We start from the raw sequence: 17,468 nt of genomic DNA on the forward strand, positions 1-17,468 counted from the left end.
GATAAAGATCTAAAGGAGGGAATAGATTATACCCATAATGATACCTATACAAGATAATGACATCTGTAATCCTTGGTGAACGATTAGTTTGCTAGTGAAAATGTTTGATTTTGTTTTTTCTTTGGGCATTAATATCATAAAAATATTTTTATATTGGGGACTCCTGTTTTTTATTGTTGTTATTTTAGTTTTTAGAGATTTAATTTATTTATTTGAGAGAGAGAGAGAGCAAGACAGAGAGAACAAGCAGGGGAAGGGGCAGAGGGAGAAACAGACTCCCCACTGAGCAGGACCCCAATGCAGGGTTTGATGCAGGGCTTGATCCCGGTACCTTGGAATCAAGATCTGAGCTGAAGGCAGACACTTAACCAACTAACTGAGCCACCCAGATCCCCTGTCATTGTTATTTTAAAGTAGGCTCCATGACCAATGTTAGGCTTGAACTCATGACCCAGAGATCAAGAGTTTCATGCTCTACCAGCTGAGCCAGCCCAGTGCCCTTTCTGTTTGTTTCATTAGTATTGCTTTGGCTCTTTCCTCACAGAATTATCAGCTACTTGGATACAGGAAACCAAATAGGTGTCTCAGAACTCTCTCTGAGTTTTTCTCTTACTGGATTTTTCTCTTATTGCTCTTTTTTTTTAAGATTTTTTTTTTTTTTGTATTCATGAGAAACACAGAAAGAGAGGCAGAGATATAGGCAGAGAAAAAAGCAGACTTCCTGCAGGGGGCCTGATGCGGGACTCCATCCCAGGACCCCAGGATCATGACCTGAGCCAAAGGTAGACACTCAACCACTGAGCCATCCAGGTGCCCCTCTTCAGACTGTTCTTGTTCAGGTACCTGGTACCATACTTGGAAATCCTCTTATCATTCTGGCCATCTGCTCCATGACCTCTACACACCCATGTACTTTATTCTCTTCCACCTATCTTTTCTTGATACTTGATTCAGTTCCACCGTGGTTGCAAAAAACACTGGTGAAGATACATACAGAGAACAAAGCCATCATCTATGCAGGCTGCATCACCTAGATGTATTTTTTTAAGATTTTATTTATTTATTCATAGAGACACACATACAGAGAGAGAGAGAGAGAGAGAGAGAGAGAGGCAGAGACACAGGCAGAGGGAGAAGCAGGCTTCTCACAGGGAGCCAAGATGTGGGACTCGATCCCCGGACCTGGGATCATGCCCTGATGAGCCAAAGGCAGCTCGACCGCTGAGCCAGCCAGGCATCCCAATGGGACTTTTTCTATGTGTCTGGAAATGCTACCTTCCAGATGTCAAGACCTCTAAACCTGCTGATGCCAGAGTGGAGGAGACCTGAAGCAAATACTGCCAAATTTGCTCACCAGGCATGACATTAGACAGGGCTGCTTCTACTAACAGCTTTGATTTCTGGACCCATGTATCCCATACGTTGGAGATACAGCACATTATGATTGTCATTTACTTAGAGTGTATATGTGTCCTGTGAATTGTGTGGTCAGAATGTATTCTGTATTTAAATGCCTGAAGTAAATAAATATGGTCATACCCTTTGAAATCAAACACATTCCCTTATTTTCCATTAAACAAAAATTTTGTTAACTAACCATACTCCATGATTTCTTATGCAATGATTTACCTCTATCCTCACCTTCCCTAACAAACGTCATAGGTGATTTATATTGGCACCTCTATTTCCTCAATAGTCACTCATCAACCCACTCTACCTGGATTGTTTATGCCCCTACCCGTCACTTTAGAGGTAACAAATGGAGCCGTCCCTAATATCAACAAAGCCCTCCATATCACCAGTAAATGTCAAGGAATATTTTCAGTTCTCATTTGGTTAGTCCTTTCAATAGAACCAAAACTATTAACCACTCTGCTTTTCGTCAGAAAGGACCTCTTTGCCTCCATGACCTGTGGACTAAGTGATCATTGCAATCTCCAAAGACTCTTCAAGGAGTGAACAAGTGAACATCACAGAACACTCGTTCCTGGTTTTGGTTCTTGTAGGAGTTCAACGTTCCTTAGGGGATACTTTGTCATTTAAGTCAACCAAAGAGAGAAGAATTCCTCCTTGAAGAAAATACCTTCATCTTGGCCCACTGTTTTCTACACAGACACAGCATTGTCTGAAATGTTTCCATTCTTTCATCTTCCTATCCCAAGGGAGCTGAATTGTTTAGAGAGAGGAACATCAGTAGAACAATTTATTTAATGAAGAGCTCTAAGAACACAACCTTTGGGATGATAATAACATATCTCTGTTGGCCCTTTACTGTAATTCTCTGTTGCCAGCCTTGGGGGAAAACCCAAATGGCCTGCTCCAGGACAGACTGCAGAGAAGAGAAAGCTTCAGTGATAACCATCAGAGAGGGTAGGATCACTGCTTCCCAGTCAGGGCTGGAGGAGTATGAGGGAATGGGGCGAGAAAGTGGGTACTGGTCTACCTCTAAGAGTAATGAAACTGGAACAGTCCCATATTTAGGTACAAAGCTGAAGTCTCTGTAGTATGAAGGTGCTTTACTTGCTCCTTAAACCAGGCTTTCCAGCACTTGCTAAATTTCCTATTTTCCAATGAGTCTCCTCCTCTTCTCTATTCTATTCCTTGAATTCTAGGCTCCTGTTCCATTACCAATCCCATCATTTATTCATTAACTGAAGATCTATGAAGCACAAGGTATTGTCTATTTCATTCCTCATGTGATTGGATTTTTCTATTATATTCCATTTTTGTTGGCAGATTTGACTTGCTGATAGCACTTGATAGTTCTTTTTTTTTTTATGATAGTCACAGAGAGAGAGAGAGAGAGGCAGAGACACAGGCGGAGGGAGAAGCAGGCTCCATGCACCGGGAGCCTGATGTGGGATTCGATCCCGGGTCTCCAGGATCGCGCCCTGGGTCAAAGGCAGGCGCCAAACCGCTGCGCCACCCAGGGATCCCCACTTGATAGTTCTGTATTATTTTGTTTTCCTTTAGTGTCCACAATGTATCTACAAATAATGTCATTACTTCTGGCATTGAGTACTCAGGCTGATTTATTTTTCTTATGAATATCTTTAAATGTTCATGAGAATGTTGACTGACTGAGTTGAAATGGACTGCCTTGGCCTTTTCATGAAGTTAATACAAATATTTTAATGTTTTAATGTAGAGAATCCTGGTGCTGCAGTTTTCAACAGCTATTCTTTATTAGGTTAAGAAATTGTTTTTAGTTTCCTCCTTTAGTGAGAGGCTCTATCCTGGCAGCTAACCACAGGAATGGCTGCTACATTCTCTCAAATCCATTTTCTGTTGTGATTATGATTATTATTCCTCTTCATTTCCCTGTATTTGGGATGAATTGTTTTTTTTTTTTTGCAAACATCCTAGCATTAAACCATCTTTCCATTCCTAAAATAGGTATGACTTGTTCGTGATATATTATTCTTTTAAACAATTATGAATGCATTGCATTTAACTTTATCATTCTATTTTGTGTTTGCATTCAGGCATATGATGAGTTTGAAGATTCATTTTTTGCATTATAGTTGACACTTTTGGTCTCAATCTTTATTATACATCTAACATTTGCATGTGTTGAAAAACTACTATGTGCAGACCCTATGTAAGGCCCTGGAAAGACAATGGTGAGCTAAAAAAGTCTCTGTTTCTGACCCACAATATATATATAATTACTAACATGATAGCACACTAAAGAATAGTACAGGATGCTCCACATGTGCTGCTCACAGACTCTTTCCCTTTGACCTTCACTGTCTGTTCTCCATTTCACTGTCCTTCAATTTCTTTCCATTACCAAGCTCACCCAACCATGAAGAAAACTATAAATTCTGTTCTTTCTGCTCAAAATTTGTGCCTTTTCCTTATTTCCCTTAATTAACAGTTAATTAATTGTTCTTCCTTCCTCTCACAGCTCAGATATTCAGATTTCAGAGAAGTCTTTTCTATCCACCTCCCCAGGTTAAGTTGATCCCCAATGGTTCTGTTTTCCTTTTAATTAATTAGCATTCTATATACATTAATAATACTGAAACTTTTTCTATTATAGAAGGTATAAACATTTATTTTCACATCTTAAATTTGCCTTTAAATTTTTAAGATGATTTGATTTATAGAATCTTTAAATATTTTTTATTAAGTCAACCAATATGTTTTGTAATTAACTCCTCTGATTTTTAATATAATACATCCCCACTTGCAGACATGTACCCTTGGGCATACACTCCCATACATGCTTTGTATTTTATTTTAATGATTTTGCCATTTTTCCACTCTTCTAATTTATGTAGTTCATATCTTTTTTCCTCTTTCTTGGAAGAATCTACCTAGAAAGTGGTATCTGAAAGAGGGAGGCATAGGGTCTTCATTAACTAGAAGTGCTACGTGGTGGTAAAAAGAGGTTACAGATCTGTTGTGTTTATAATGATCAGAATTCCCTCTTTGATGGCTACCCCAAGTTTAAGTAGAATATTAATAAATGATAGCCATAGAAGATAAAATTTTTGTGATGGTAAGAACAGAAACTCACCTTTTCAAGTGTCCTCTGTATGTCACAAGAACCATACAAGAAATATTATATACATGATCTCATTTAATTCACTCACCAGGCTTGCAATGTATGGATTATTTACCACCCCCATTGTAGAGGTGAGGTATCTGCAGCTACAAGAGATTAATTAACTTTTTCAGGGCCACACAGAGTATAAATTAGTAGACAAAATTTTTATTCTAGGAAGTCTGACTCAAGATCCCTTTTCCTTCTTTTTTTTTAAGATTTTATTTATTTATTTGACAGAGAAGCCACAAGCACAAGTAGACAGAGTGGCAAGCAAAGGGAGAAGCAGACTCCCTGCTGAGCAGAGAGCCCAATATGGGGTTCGATCCCAGGACCTAGAGACCATGACCTCAGGCAAAAGAAATGCTTAACTGACTGAGCTACCCAGGCACCCTCAAGATCCCTTTTTCTAAATCAAAGTTCTATAACACTGTATTTTGGGGCAGTTGTATGTCAAAAAATAATTATCATAAAAGGAATAGATTAATAAAATAGCTATTATTTATTGATATCTTACTGTGCACAACAGCATTTTGAATCATTATAAAGAAGGTAATAGCAGTAACCACATTTTTAGGGAAAAAAGATACCTGAGAGTTAACTGTGACACCAGCATGTCAACTGTGACATCAGGTAACAGAGTAAATGTTGTTTGAGTTGAAAACCCATCCTAATCACTATGATAGGGTTATTAGAATAAAGGGAGTAATCAAAGAAAAGACCTTGAATGTCTTCAATTATTTTGGAAGATCATACCAAAGAAGAAATTGGTTTATATCCATAGATTGAATAGAAGAACTAGAACCAGTGAGTAGCAGATAAAAAGAGAAAGATTTCTGCTAAGTTGAAGATAGTCTGAATGATTATACACATTTAAAATAGAAATGGGTAGGGCACCTGAGTGGGTCTTTGGTTGAGCCTCCTGTCTTTGGCTCGGGTCCTGATCCCGGGGTCCTGGGATAGAGTACTGTATCAGGCTCCCTGCAGGGAGTCTGCTTCTCCCTCTGCCTGTGTCTCTGCCTCTCTTTCTGTCACTCATGAATAAATAAATAAAGCTTTTTTAAAAATAAAATAGAAATGGGTTGCCACTTCAATGAATGAGTCACTGGCGTTGGAAGGACTAGTGGAAGGTGAAGGATGTCCATGCAAAGTGGGATCAAAGGTGAATACTAGGAAGTGACAGTTGACTGTTCATTGAGGGTTGCTTTTGTCTCCTTTTCCAGCAAACAGACCAGCTACATGGGAGCAGGAAACCAGACAGAAGTATCAGTATTCCTCCTTCTGGGCCTCTCAGAAGATCCAGAACTGCAGCCTCTCCTCTTTGGCTTGTTCCTGTCCATGTATCTGGTGACTGTACTGGGAAATCTGCTCATCATCCTGGCTATCCTTTCTGATTCCCACCTCCACACGCCCATGTACTTCTTCCTCTCCAACCTGTCTTTTGTTGACATCTGTTTCATCTCCACCACTGTCCCGAAGATGCTGCTAAACATCCAGGTACACAGCAAAGACATTTCCTATATAGGATGCATCACTCAGGTATATTTCTTTATGATTTTTGCTGGAATGGATGATTTCCTCTTGACTGTGATGGCCTATGACCGGTTTGTGGCCATCTGCCACCCTCTGCACTATACCATCATCATGAACCCACGACTCTGTGTCCTCCTGGTTCTGATTTGTTGGCTCACCATTTTCTGGGTCTCCCTGATTCATATTCTAATGGTAGGGCAGCTGACCTTCTGTACAGGCACTGAACTTCCACATTTCTTCTGTGAACTGGCTCAGATTCTCAAGGTGGCCTGCTCTGACACCCTCATCAATAACATCTGCTTGTATGTTGCCACTGCTCTGCTGTGTGTTTTTCCTCTCACTGGGATTCTTTTCTCTTACTCTCAGATCGTCTCCTCCTTAATGAGGATGTCTTCCACTGAGGGCAAGTATAAAGCATTTTCCACTTGTGGGTCTCACCTCTCTGTGGTCTCCCTGTTCTATGGCACAAGCCTGGGGGTCTATCTCACTTCTGCTGTGACCCATTCTTCCCAGAGAAGCTCAGTTGCATCAGTGATGTACACTGTGGTCACCCCCATGCTGAACCCCTTTATCTACAGTCTGAGGAACAAGGATGTGAAGGGCGCCCTGCGAAGGCTCCTCAACAGAGCAGCCTCATGTCCATGATGGGCCACTGGCCTCAGAACCAAGTAGACATTGCAGGCCCCAAAGGCAAATGTGAATTTAAATATTTTTCTCCTTTAATAGACACCTTTGATTTATCTAATTCCCAAAGTATCCATGACTTCCTTTTTGTTTTTGTTTTTGTTTTGTTTTGTTTTTTCTTTTTGTTTTTGTATTAGTCTCTCCTCAACAATCCCTCTGCAGTCCTTTTTGACTTTTCTTCCCTATATGCTGTCCAAAAAGTTCCATGTTTTATCAGCTTTCTTATAGCCATTCTTAAGATTTCTAACTTTAGGTTTAAAGTACTCATCATATCAGGTGCTGCCCCAAAAATTGTACTCTAATTGATGTTCTTCACCTTCATTTGTTTGTGTGCTTGTTTTCCCCGCAAGAAATGGAATGAAGTCTTACATGGTCATACCAGTGTTTACCATATCAGAACTGTGCCTGTTCCTTCACATGTATGACTTTACGTCATCTTGAAAACATGTCTTGGAGATATTTCCTTTCATTCACCCCACTTTTCAAAAGAAGAGAATGAGGTTGACTGGGATTGTTACCTGGCTAGCTGACATGGAGTTTCTATCCTACTTTTTGTAAGAACAGTGATGTGATTTTCAACTTCAAAGTAGGAATCTAGATTTCTCTGATTATATTCATACTAATATACTGCTTAAGAAAACTCTGAGACGTAGCTTCATTCTTTGTGATCCTTCCATCTTTCCTTCTTTCTTCATTTCCTTCTTTTATTTGACTTTTATTCCCATATATACAATTTTAAGATACACCCTCTAAGATCCTAAAACATGTAATAATGAATACAATAGAATAAAAGCTATTTTTCTTACATGGTTTAATTTTTTTCCTGGGACTCTTTGGAGATGCCATCAGAAATGGTAGTTACACACATGTGAAATGTGTTCAGAACTTAGCTCATTTGAGAATAATGTTGATAGAATTGAGTGTTCAGTGAAGGCTGGAGTAGTAGATGCTGTCCACATTTCTCCCAAATTCCCTAGGATCCTCTCACCATATCCACTGCGTGACTGCCAATTGCCAACCCCAGCCAGAACCAACTTTGCCCAATAGGTGGTGGCAGAACCTCCAGGGAATTATGCCCACACAAAGACAGCCCTTGATGGAGAGCTATGGGATTCATTGTCTTTCATCCATTAGCTAGGATAATTCTTAGATTTGTATTTTGTACCATTTTACAGAATTTCCCCACAGGATGAAAATTCTGCTCATTCTCTGTGGTAGCTGACTTAATATAAACTTGACAGATGTATTTCCTCCATGTATCACTTCTCTCTCACCCATGTTCCATGTTCTTTGTTCCTACCAATAAAACACTTGCACATAAATCCTTGGCTCAGCATTTGTTTCTCTGGGAACCCAAGCTAAGACAAGTGATAAAGCCTTTAATGTGTCAAGACAATATCATGAAAGGAGACATTTTTGGAGGAAATAGAAGGGACCTAGTTATCAGGATTATAGTTAGGACTGAAAGATTTCTCAAAAATTATAATTTGTTAGAGAGGAAAGACTTATTTGATTTGGCTTTAATTCACTTTGATTCCATTAAGTCTAATCCAACATGAGTTTATTTTCTGCTGTGTACAAATTGAGGAGGGAACCAAATGATTGTAATACAGAGAAATGAGCATTATAATATTGGTGTGTCATAGATCCTGTTGAAAACAAAAGTAAGGGACACCTGGATGGCTCAGCAGTTGAGTGTCTGCCTTCAGTTCAGGGTGTGATACTGGAGTCCTGGGATAGAGGCCCACATCGGGCTCCCTGCATGGAGACTGCTTCTCCCTCTGCCTATGTCTCTGCATCCCTATGCCTATGTCTCTGTGTCTCTCACGAATAAATAAAATCTTTAAAAAAAAAAAAAGAAAGAAAACAAAGGTAAGTGTTTTCAACCCAGATTGAGTTATTCCCCAAAAAACCTCTAAATTTTTATTTTTTAAAATATTTTTATTGAGGGATACCTGGGTGGCTCAGTGATTGATCATCTGCCTTTGGCTCAGGTCGTGATCCTGAGGTCCTGGAATTGAGTCCCACATTAGGCTCCCTGGGGGAAGCTTGCTCCTCCCACTGCCTATGTCTCTGCCTCTGAATTATCTGGGTCTTTCATGAATAAATAAGTAAAAATCTTTTTAAAAGACTTTTATTGGGGGAGGGCGGGGCAAGATGGTGGAGGAGTAGGGTCCCCAAGTCCCCTATCCCCACCAACTTACCTAGATAACTTTCAAATCAGCCTGAAAACCTATGAATTCGGCCTGAGATTTAAAGAGAGAACAGCTGGAATACCACAGACAGAAGAGTTAGCGCTTCTAATAAGGTAGGAAGATGGAAAAAAATAAAATAAAAAAGAATCAAGTTGGGGAGGGGCCCCACGAGAAGCCGGGCTAAGGCCGGGTGGCGAGAACCCCGGGGGACAGGGGAGCCCAGCCCCGGAGAAGCAGGAACTTCAATAATCTGCACCAGATTCTTCACGAATGGAAAGGCGCTCAGCAGGGAACTTGAGCAGGATCCCAGGAGGGGTGGTGGAGCCTCCAGTCTCCCAGGGTCACTAACAGAGGAGGTGCGCCTGGGAGAGAGCACCCACACCCCACAGGGTAAAGGGCTGGAGCCCGCCCAGCGCGGAAGGGGCTGCACGGCCCTGGGAGCCCAATCCCAGCGGCGCAGGCCCCAGAGCCCAGGATGCTGGGGGGACACAGCCCGTGATCCTGCGCTCCCGAGGGACAGGCAGAGGCCGGGGGACACAGGACGTTGAGGACGCTCCTGCTACTGGATGATGCCTGGAGCTGTGCAGGTCAGTGACCCGCCCCTGGAGCATCCAGGCCCCTGCGGACTGGGAGCTGCGGTGGTTACTGCGGGAGCTAACTCCAGGGCTGGAGAGCTGGCTGCCACCAGTGTGGTTGTTCCTCCCTGTGTCACCCTTTGCCTGGGAACAGAGCCACCAGGGAACAGAGGTCTCACAGGATAAACAGCTCCCACTGAGCCGTGCACCTGGCGGAGGCGGGGCAGCCGCCCCCCCCCCCCCAGGTGCATACACCTGAGAATAAGCACAGCAGGCCCCTCCCCCAGATGACCAGCTGAAGGACAGGGGAAAGCAAGGTTTTGACCAACCAGCACTGGAAAGCTCCAGGGGAAGATGAAGGATTTACAATATATAGAATCAGAGGGTACCCCTCCTTTTTTTTCTCTCTCTCTCTCTCCTTTTTTCTTTTTTTTTTCTTCCTTTTTCCAGTACAATTTGTTTTTACCTACTCTGCACTGAGCAAAATGACTAGAAAGAAGAACCCACCACAAAAGAAAGTATCAGAAACAGTACTCTCTGCCACAGAGTTACAGAATTTGGATTACAATTCGATGGCAGAAAGCCAATTCAGAAGCACAATTATAAAGCTACTGGTGGCTCTGGGAAAAAAGCATAAAGGATTCAAGAGACTTCATGACTGCAGGATTTAGATCTAATCATGCCAAAATTAAAAATCCATTAAATGAGATGCAATCCAAACTGGAGGGCCTAATGACGAGGGTTAACGAGGTAGAAGAATGAGTGAGTGACATAAAAGACAAGTTGATGACAAGGAAGAAAGCTGAGGAAAAAAGAGAAAAACAATTAAAAGATCGTGAGGATAGATTAAGGGAAATAAATGACAGCCTCAGAAGGAAAGATCTAAGTTTAATTGGGGTTCCCCAGGGCGCCGAAAGGGACAGAGGTCCAGAAACTGTATTTGAACAAATCATAGCTGAGAACTTCCCTAACTTGGGAAGGGAACCAGGCATTCAGATCCAGGAGATAGAGAGATCCCCCCTAAAATCAATAAAGACCGTTCAACACGTCAACATTTAATAGTGAAACTTGCAAATTCCAAAGATAAAGAGAAGATCCTTACAGCAGCAAGAGACAAGAGATCTCTAACCTTCATGGGGAGAAGTATTAGGTTAACAGAAGACCTCTCCACAGAGACCTGGCAGACCAGAAAGGGCTGGCAGGATATATTCAGGGTCCTAAATGAGGAGAACCTGCAGCCAAGAATACTTTATCCAGCAAGGCTCTCATTCAGAATAGAAGGACAGATAAAGAGCTTCCAAGATAGGCAGAAACTGAAAGAATATGTGACCACCAAACCAGCTCTGCAAGAAATATTAAGCGGGACTCTATAAAACAAAGAGGAAGTCCACAGAAACAATCCACAAAAACAGGGACTGAATAGGTATCATGATGACACTAAATTCATATCTTTCAATAGTAACTCTGAATGTGAATGGGCTTAATGACCCCATCAAAAGGCACAGGGGGAAAAAAAGGTGCAAGGTTTCAGACTGGATAAAAAAGCAAGACCCATCTATTTGCTGTCTACAAGAGACTCATTTTAGACATAAGGACACCTACAGCCTGAAAATGAAAGGGTGGAGAACCATTTACCATTCAAATGGTCCTCAAAAGAAAGCAGGGGTAGCCATCCTTATATCAGATAAATTAAATTTTATCCCAAAGACTGTAGTAAGAGATGAAGAGGGACATTATATCATACTTAAAGGATCTATCCAAAAAAGGACCTAACAATCATGAATATTTATGCCCCGAATGTGGGAGCCACCAAGTATATCAATCAATTAATAACCAAAGGTAAGACATACTTAGATAATAATACACTTATACTTGGTGACTTGAATGTAGCGCTTTCTACAATCGACAGATCTTCTAAGCACAACATCTCCAAAGAAACAAGAGCTTTAAATGATACACTGGGCCAGATGGATTTCACAGATATTTATAGAACTTTACACCCAAACGCAACTGAATACACATTCTTCTCAAGTGCACATGGAACTTTCTCCAGAATAGACCAAACTGGGTCACAAATCAGGTCTTAACCGATACCAAAAGACTGGGATCGTCCCCTGCATATTTTCAGACCATAATGCTTTGAAACTAGAACTAAACCACAAGAAGTTTGGAAGGAATTCAAACACGTGGAGGTTAAAGACCATCCTGCTAAAAGATGAAAGGGTCAACTGGGAAATTAGAGAAGAATTAAGAAGATTCATGGAAACTAATGAGAATGAAGATACACCGTTCAAAATCTTTGGGATACAGCAAAAGCAGTCCTGAGGGGGAAATACATCGCAATACAAGCATCCATCCAAAAACTGGAAAGAACTCAAATACAAAAGCTAACCTGGCCCTAAAGGTGCTGGAGAAGGAACAGCAAATGAAAACTTCACCCAGCAGAAGACAGTTAATAAAGATTTGAGCAGAACTCAATGAAATAGAGACCAGAAGAACTGTGGAACAGATCAACAAAACCAGGAGTTGGTTCTTTGAAAGAATTGATAAGATAGATAAACCATTAGCCAACCTTATTAAAAAGAAAGAGAAAAGACTCAAATTAATAACATCATGAATGAGAAAGGAGAGATCATCACCAATACCAAGGAAATACAAGCGATTTTAAAAACTTATTATGAGCAGCTATACACCAATAAATTAGGCAATCTAGAAGAAATGGATGCATTTCTGGAAAACCACAAACTACCAAAACTGGAGCAGGAAGAAATAGAAAACCTGAATAGGCCGATAACCAGGGAGGAAATTGAAGCAGTCATCCAAAACCTCCCAAGACACAAAAGTCCAGAGCCAGGGGCTTCCCAGGGGAATTCTATCAAATGTTTATTTATTTTATTTATTTTTATTTTTTATTTTTTTAAACATTTTTTATTGATTTTATTTATTTATTTATTAATGAGAGACACAGAGAGAGAGAGAGGCAGAGACACAGGCAGAGGGAGAAGCAGGCTCCATGCACCGGGAGCCCGACGTGGGACTCGATCCCAGGACTCCAGGATCACGCTCTGGGCCAAAGGCAGGCGCCAAACTGCTGAGCCACCCAGGGATCCCCAAATGTTTATTTTTTAAAAAGATTTCATTTATTTATTCATAAAGACAGAGAGAGAGAGAGAGAGAGAGAGAAAGAGGAGAGGCAGAGACACAGGCAGAGGGAGAAGCAGGCTCCATACAAGGAGCCCAACATGGTACTCGATCCCGGGTCTCCAGGATCACACACTGGGCTGAAGGCGGCACTAAACCACTGAGCCATCCAGGCTGCCCTATCAAATATATAAAGAAGAAACCATACATATTCTACTAAAGCTGTTTGGAAAGATAGAAAGAGATGGAGTACTTCCAAACTCGTTCTATGAGGCCAGCATCACTTTAATTCCAAAACCAGACAAAGACCCCACCAAAAAGGAGAATTATAGACCAATATCTCTAATGAACACAGATGCAAAAATTCTCAACAAGATACTAGCCAATAGGATCCAACAATACATTAAGAAAATAATTCATCATGACCAAGTGGGATTTATCCCCGGGATGCAAGGCTGGTTCAACATTAGTAAAGCAATCAATGTGATTGATCATATCAACAAGAGAAAAAATAAGAACCATATTATCCTCTCAATAGATGTAGAGAAAGCATTTGACAAAATACAGCATCCATTTCTGATCAAAATTCTTCAGAGTGTAGGGATAGAGGGAACATTCCTCAGCATCGTAAAAGCCATCTACAAAAGCCCACAACAAATATCATTCTCAATGGGGAAACACTAGGAGCCTTTCTCCTAAGATCAGGAACACGACAGGGATGTCCACTCTCAACACTGCTATTCAACATAGTACTAGAAGTCCTGGCCTCAGCAATCAGGCAACAAAAAGAAATAAAAGGCATTCAAATTGGCAAAGAAGTCAAACTCTCCCTCTTTGTAGATGACATGATACTGTATAGAGAAAACCCAAAAGCCTCCACCCCAAGATTGCTAGAACTCATACAGCAATTTGGCAGTGTGGCAGGATACAAAATCAATGCCCAGATGTCAGTGGCATTTCTATACACTAACAATGAGACTGAAGAAAGAGAAATTAAGGAGTCAATCCCATTTACAATTGCACCCAAAAGTATAAAATACCTAGGAATAAACGTAACCAAAGAGGTAAAGGATCTATATCCTAAAAACTGCAGAACACTTCTGAAAGAAATTGAGGAAGACACAAAGAGATGGAAAAATATTCCATGCTCATGGATTGGAAGAATTAATATTGTGAAAATGTCAATGTTACCCAGGGCAATTTACAAACTTAATGCAGTCCCAGTCAAAATACCATGGACTTTCTTCAGAGAGTTGGAACAACTCATCTTAAGATTTGTGTGGAATCAGAAAAGACCCCAAATAGCCAGGGGAATATTTAAAAAAGAAAACCATATCTGGGGGCATCACAATGCCAGATTTCAGCTTGTACTACAAAGCTGTGGTCATCAAGACAGTGTGGTACTGGCACAAACACAGACACATAGATCAATGGAACAGAATAGAGAACCCAGAAGTGGACCCTCAACTTTATGATCAACTAATATTCAACAAAGCAGCAAAGACTATCCACTGGAAAAAAAAGACAATCTCTTCAATAAATGGTGCTGGGAAAATTGGACATCCACATGCTGAAGAATGAAACTAGACACTCTCTTGCACCATACACAAAGATACCCTCAAAATGGATGAAAGATCTAAATGTGAGACAAGATTCCATCAAAATCCTAGAGGAGAACACAGGCAACACCCTTTTTGTACTTGGCCACAGCAACTTCTTGCAAGATACATCCATGAAATCAAGAGAAACAAAAGCAAAAATGAATTATTGGGATTTCATCAAGAAAAAAAGCTTCTGCACAGGGCAGCCCCGATGGCGCAGCGGTTTGGCGCCGCCTGCAGCGCGGGGTGTGATCCTGGAGACCCGGGGCTCGATCCCGCGTCGGGCTTTCTGCGTGGAGCCTGCTTCTCCCTCTGCCTGTGTCTCTGCCTCTCTCTTCGCTCTCTCTGAATGAATAAATAAATGAATCTTAAAAAAAAAAAAAAAAAGCTTCTGCACAGCAAAAGACACAGTCAACAAAACTCAAAGACAACCTACAGAATGGGAGAAGATACTTGCAAAAGCGCTAGTATCCAAGATCTAGAAAGAACTTCTTACACTCAACAACAAAGAAACAAACAATCCAATCATGAAATGGGCAAAAGACTTGAAGAGAAATCTCACAGAGGAAGACATAGACATGGCCAACAGGCACATGAGAAAATGCTCCACATCACTTGCCATCAGGGAAATACAAATCAAAACCACAATGAGATCCCACCTCACACCAGTGAGAATGGGGAAAATTAACCAGGCAGGAAACCACAAATGTTGGAGAGGATGTGGAGAAAAGGGAGCCCTCTTGCACTGTTGGTGGGAATGTGAACTGGTGCAGCCACTCTGGAAAACTGTGTGGAGGTTCCTCAGAGTTAAAATTAGATCTGCCCTACGACCCAGCAATTGCACTGCTGGGGATTTACCCCTAAGATACAGATGCAGTGAAATGCCAGGACACCTGCACCCCGATGTTTCTATCAGCAATGGCCACAATAGCCAAACTGTGGAAGGAGCCTCGGTGTCCATCGAAAGATGATGGATAAAGAAGATGTGGTTTATGTATACAATGGAATATTACTCAGCCATTAGAAACGACAAATACCCACCATTTGCTTCGATGTGGAGGGACCTGGAGGGTATTATGCTGAGTGAAGTAAGTCAATCGGAGAAGGACAAACATTATATGGTCTCATTCATTTGGGAATTAGTGAAGGGGGGAGTAAAGGGAAAGGAGAGAAATTGAGTGAAAATATCAGTGAAGGTGACAAAACATGAGAGACACCTAACTCTGGGAAATGAACAAGGGGTAGTGGAAAGGGAAGTGAGTGGGGGTTGGGGTGACTGGGTGATGGGCACTGAGGGGGGCACTTGGCGGGATGAGCACTGGGTGTTATGCTAAATGCCGGCACACTGAATTCCAGTAAAAAAAATAAAAAAATAAAACAAGGAAAAAAATCCAAATGGACCACTTAGTAGATTTGTGACTTTGAATAGTCCTTAATTTCCGTAAGCATTAGTTTTCTCTGTTCACCATGAATGTGAAATTTAAGGGCATTTTGGGAATTAATTCACATAATATGAATGAAAGTGCTATATAAACCGTGTGTCACTAAATATGCTTTAAGAAGAGCTGTTTTATTTGTTTTCCTTTAACTGTAACTGATTTCTAGGTTGGAACAGAATATTCATTGCAGCTGTGATTAACAAACGCAGTTTTTATTCCAATGAAATATTAAGGACTTTTATATTCTATCTCATTTAGCCTTTGTGACACACCTATCAAACTGTATTTTTTTTAACAAGTTGCTCTTTATTTTTTTTAAAGGTTTTTTATTTATTTATTCGTGATAGACAGAGAGAGGCAGAGACATAGGCAGAGGAAGAAGCAGGCTCCATGCCCGGGAGCCCGATGTGGGATTCGATCCCGGGTCTCCAGGATCGCGCCCTGGGCCAAAGGCAGGCGCTAAACCGCTGCGCCACCCAGGGATCCCTCAAACTGTATTTTTATTCCCAAATGAAGCACTAGGGGCAGTTTGGTTTTGTACCTTAGATATATTCATATAACTAATAAGTGTTCAATATAGCCAGGAGCTATCTACAATTAAAGTCTATTCTCTAAAAGAAAAAAAAATCTCAGAAAATGATTCTGATCTGTACAAATGTGTTCTCTTCCAGCTTGGGCCAATCAACTGTGGTCAGGAAACAATGACACTAGCAGCCCCTTTAGAACAACATTTTTTGTTTACTTTTTACTGTGTCAGTCTATTTTAAGTTCGGTCTCCACAAGGATAAACAGGTAGAGGTGTATGGGAAGAGCAAGTTGTCCTATTAAAAAGCCTGTTCTTAATAAACCTTATTGAGTATATTACATTTGTTTTTTTTTAAGATTTTTTTATTTATTCATGGGAGACATAGAGAAGAGAGGCAGAGGGAGAAGCAGGCAGGCTTTCTGCAGGAGCCCGATGTGATTAAAAAAAAGGGGGGGGGGATCCCTGGGTGGCGCAGCAGTTTGGCACCTGCCTTTGGCCCAGGGCACGATCCTGGAGACCGAGGATCGAATCCCACGTCGGGCTCCCGGTGCATGGAGCCTGCTTCTCCCTCTGCCTGTGTCTCTGCCTCTCTCTCTCTCTCTCTCTCTCTCTCTCTCTGTGACTATCAAAAATAAATAAAATTTAAAAAAAAAAAAAAAAAAAGGAGCCCAATGTGGGACTCAATTCCGGAACTCCAGGATCATGCCCTGAGCCGAAGGCAGACGCTCAACCGCTGAGCCACCCAGGCATCCTAGGCATACATTTATGAAGAAGGTGAATGCACATCTAGGGTGGAGTGCCCTGGATAAATGGTAAGGTTAATACAAAGACCCTGAGGTGTGAGGTCACCTGGGGGAGGATGTGGCTGGAGTAGAGAATGGGAGCAAATGCAAAAGGAGGTAAGATATCCAGTACTGATCTTGTGAGGCTTTCCCTGCCTTTGGAAGATTTTTGCTTTCATAAGTTCTGAGTGATGTGGGGAGTCGTTGCAGGGTTTGGGGCAGATGCATGACACCATATGACAGGATTTCAAAGATCATTCTAGCTGCTGGGTTGAGAATGGATTGCAGGGTGTGAGGATGTCTGCTCGGAGCCACCTGCAGCAAGCCAGGTGTAATATGTATAGGAAGGTAGGGCCAGGGTGGCACTAGTAGTGTAAACCTTGAGAACTTGTCCATGGGGCTATACTCGGAAGATAGAGCCAAGAGGATTTGTTCTCAGG

General features: G+C 41.4%; 1 protein-coding gene across 1 annotated transcript; it reads left to right on the plus strand.

Moving 5' to 3' along the window:
- The first annotated feature begins 5,791 nt into the window (after nt 1-5,791).
- Nucleotides 5,792-6,730, plus strand: LOC121495667 (olfactory receptor 7D4-like). The gene has a single exon (XM_041763494.1). The coding sequence runs from the start codon at nt 5,792-5,794 to the stop codon at nt 6,728-6,730; it is 939 nt and encodes a 312-aa protein (XP_041619428.1).
- Nucleotides 6,731-17,468: the final 10,738 nt, after the last annotated feature.

This window comes from Vulpes lagopus, chromosome 7 (genome assembly GCF_018345385.1).
Source record: "Vulpes lagopus strain Blue_001 chromosome 7, ASM1834538v1, whole genome shotgun sequence".
NCBI lineage: Eukaryota > Metazoa > Chordata > Mammalia > Carnivora > Canidae > Vulpes > Vulpes lagopus.